Here is a 2985-nt window from a genome sequence, read left to right on the forward strand (position 1 = left end):
GGCGCCCGCACTCGCAGCCCCGCGCTCGGCGCTGGCCGCGCCATGGGGGAGGGGCGGGGCGGGCCGCGCGAGACCCGGGAAACATGGCTGCTCGTCCTATTTCGGCGTCGCGGCGTGGCCACCAGCCCCCGGATCCGAGTTGGGAGAGGCTCCGAAGGTGGGTGTGAGGGGGCCCCGGGGGGGAGCGCGGCGGGGAGGGGCGCAGGGGGCGCTCTCCGAGAGCTATTTGTCTTAAGAACGGTTAAAAAAAATAGTTCCTCCTCCCCCACCCCTTTTGTCCCTCATTAGCTAGCTTTCTCTCTCCCCCTCCTCCCCAAATGTGCCGAAAGTGCCCCCTCCATCCCCTCCCGCGCCCCACCCCGCCTCGAAGCGGGGGGCAGGCGAGTGGGCTGGGAGACTCGGAGGCGAGGGGGCGAAGCGTGAGAAATCGCTCCCAGTTCGGCGCGGCGCGCTCCCCTCCCCCAGCACATACTCGGGGAAGTTTAAAGAGCCGGTTCGACCCGCTTTCGATCTCGCTCCCAGTTGGCCAGCCGTGTGGCTGGGGTTGGCCGGGCGAACCGCGCCTCCACACCCACCCGCCACGACCCCGGCCCCCTACAGTGCGCCCTTCCCCCTCCGCACGGGGGGCTTCCGGAAAGTACGCGGGAAGACCGCGGCTCCGGCCCCCTCCCCCATCACCACACCCAGCCCCCAAATCCTCCGGCTCGGGGTCTAAGCCGGGATGAAACCGGCCAGAGAAAGACAAACCGCCGGCAGATTGTTCGCGGAAACTCCTGCCTTCTCGGCGGGCACCCCCTCCCCTCCCTCCGCCACCCTCTCCCCGCCCTGCGCGCCATAAGGCACTGCACGTCTACAGTCCACAGCTGCGTTATGATGGGGGGGCACAAAAAGGATCTTGTTTTCAAAAGTCTCACTAAGGTTTGGGGGAGGAACTAGAGAAAAAGAGGAAGCAAGGCCTGCCTCCGCCAGGGATTCGGGTTTTAACGGGCTGGAGGGGCGATAGGTCAGCGCACAGTGCTCCCCAAACTCCCAACTCTGTGGAACCGTGGCCACCGAGGCTGGAGGAAGGGTCCTCCCGCCCGCGCCGCCCTGGTCTCCGGAGGGGTCGGGAGAGGAGCCGGCCAGGGTCTCCGCCCCAGAGCCGGGGTCTCCTCCGCTGAGCCGCCAACTCACATAAAACACTGTTTGAAAGCGAGAGGGAGACAGAAATACAAACGAGCGTTCGAGTAACCCACCCTCACCGTCCCCCTCCTTGGGGGTGGGCTTTCGCCCGAGCCTCCCGGTTCCCATCCGTGTAAGTTTCCTCCGGCCGTACTCCCGCCGCTGCCCAATCAATAACGGCGACCAGAAGGCAAACTCCCATCCCGGGGCTGCGTGTTTCCTATGCCCGCATAAATCTGGACCCAGCCAATACCCACCACGGGCACCAGGTCTGGGCAGCTCCGTCCTGACAAAGTTTCCCGTGCCCGTGTATTAACCAGGCGCCGAATGGCTGCCGAGGAGCCCACCCCGGAGAAAGACTGGCCGGGGGGCGCGAGGGCTCAAAGGCTGGCATCTTAGCGAGGCCGGAAGGAGCAGGGGCGAGGGGGGACCGGGACGTAGCCTTCGGGTAACTTGCAATAGCGATCGCTCGAGGTGGGGAGGCGCGGGGATTATCTGTGCCTTTGCACGTTCGAAAATCCCTCCCCCCTTCCAATTTATCCTCCCTTCGGAAGGAAAGGAAGAAACATCAGCATCTGGCCCGAAGGTGGGGTGGAAAGAGTGAGGGAGAAAGAGGAGGAGAGGAAGGGAGTCAGAGAAAGGGAGGGAGGGAGAGAAAGGGCGCGTTCACGAACACTACAAAGTTACAAATATGGCTCCCCCGTCTCTCGCCTCATCACTGCAAAGAAATGAAGACGCACTTTAAACTCGAGCCATTCCCAACTCCACTGCAGCCCCCTCCCCACGCGCTCTCCCCGGGGGCCTCGGCCCACATTTATCAGAAACTAAACCGGACTCGCGAAGCCCAAAACTTATTGTGTGTGTGCGAGCGAGAGAGAGAGAGAGAGAGAGAGAGAGAGAAAGGGAGGGGGAAGGCGCGGGAGGGGGGCGGAAGGGGGGATTCATTTATAAAATATAAAACCCCCCTTTTTTTGTTGTTAAATCCAGGAGGCAGCCCCCCTCCTCCTCCTCCCTCGTTAATCTTCCCCCCAGACGGAGTCAAGGGAGCAGCGAGCTCAGAGGGTTATTTTGCCTCATTCTCTCCGACCCAAACGCGTGCGCCCGCTGGCCCCCGGTGGGTGCACACTCGCACGCACACTCTCGCACCCACACTCGCACACGCGGGAGCACACGCACAGGTAGTCACACACCAAGGGCAGCGGCGGCGGCAGCCGGAACATGCTCGGATGGCATTGCAACCCCCCAACCTTGCAATTCATTTGCAGTCCGACCCCCAAACCCACACCTCCCGGGCGCCCCCCCTCAAAAAAAAGTGCCTCCCCCCAACGCACACACACACACAAAGTAGGAGAATGGACCGACAGAGATATTTTTGGCAAATGCTCACATCAGAGGGCGTCCTGTTCCGCAGCTCTAAATGAATCCGTTTGTCCATGTCCATCTCTCGCGCTCTCTCTCTGCAGAGGCTCCCGCGCCGGCGGAATTCAATCAATAAACCCCGAACCCACGGCCGCGCGTTTTAGGACTTTGAAGGCTCAACCAGCTCCGCTCGGTTCTCGAGCCCCCAGCACCCGCGGCGCACACTAACCTGATCACGGTGGAGGCGGGACCTGCGGTTCGGCGGATGAGCGGCAACAGCTGGAGCCAATCGCTGCCGAGGGTGTCCGGGCAACAGCCAATGGTGGCGGCGGCGGGGGGGGAAGGGACCAATGGGCGGGCTGCGCAGCCGGCCAGGGAGGCTCAGCCATTTGGTTGTGGTGCCGGAGACGGACCCCTTTAGATTTCGGGGCGGCTGAAGATCGCGGCGGCTGCTTGGTGGCTGAG

At 63.0% G+C, this 2985-nt stretch overlaps 1 protein-coding gene across 4 annotated transcripts in view; it reads right to left on the reverse strand.

Annotated features, from left to right (window-relative positions):
- Positions 1-2775, reverse strand: part of ANP32A (acidic nuclear phosphoprotein 32 family member A) — a 37879-nt gene extending 35104 nt beyond the window's left edge. For 2 of the 4 annotated variants that reach the window (XM_021693777.2, XM_021693778.2), the window contains exon 1: positions 2549-2735. In XM_021693777.2, the coding sequence (XP_021549452.1) occupies positions 2549-2602 (54 nt within the window). In that variant the 5' untranslated portion in view covers positions 2603-2735. Of the gene's footprint in view, positions 1-2548 lie in introns of all 4 variants that reach the window. The other 2 variants (XM_021693776.1, XM_044917818.1) reach the window with 2 other exon arrangements.
- Positions 2776-2985: the final 210 nt, after the last annotated feature.

The sequence above is a fragment of the Neomonachus schauinslandi genome, chromosome 9 (genome assembly GCF_002201575.2).
Source record: "Neomonachus schauinslandi chromosome 9, ASM220157v2, whole genome shotgun sequence".
NCBI lineage: Eukaryota > Metazoa > Chordata > Mammalia > Carnivora > Phocidae > Neomonachus > Neomonachus schauinslandi.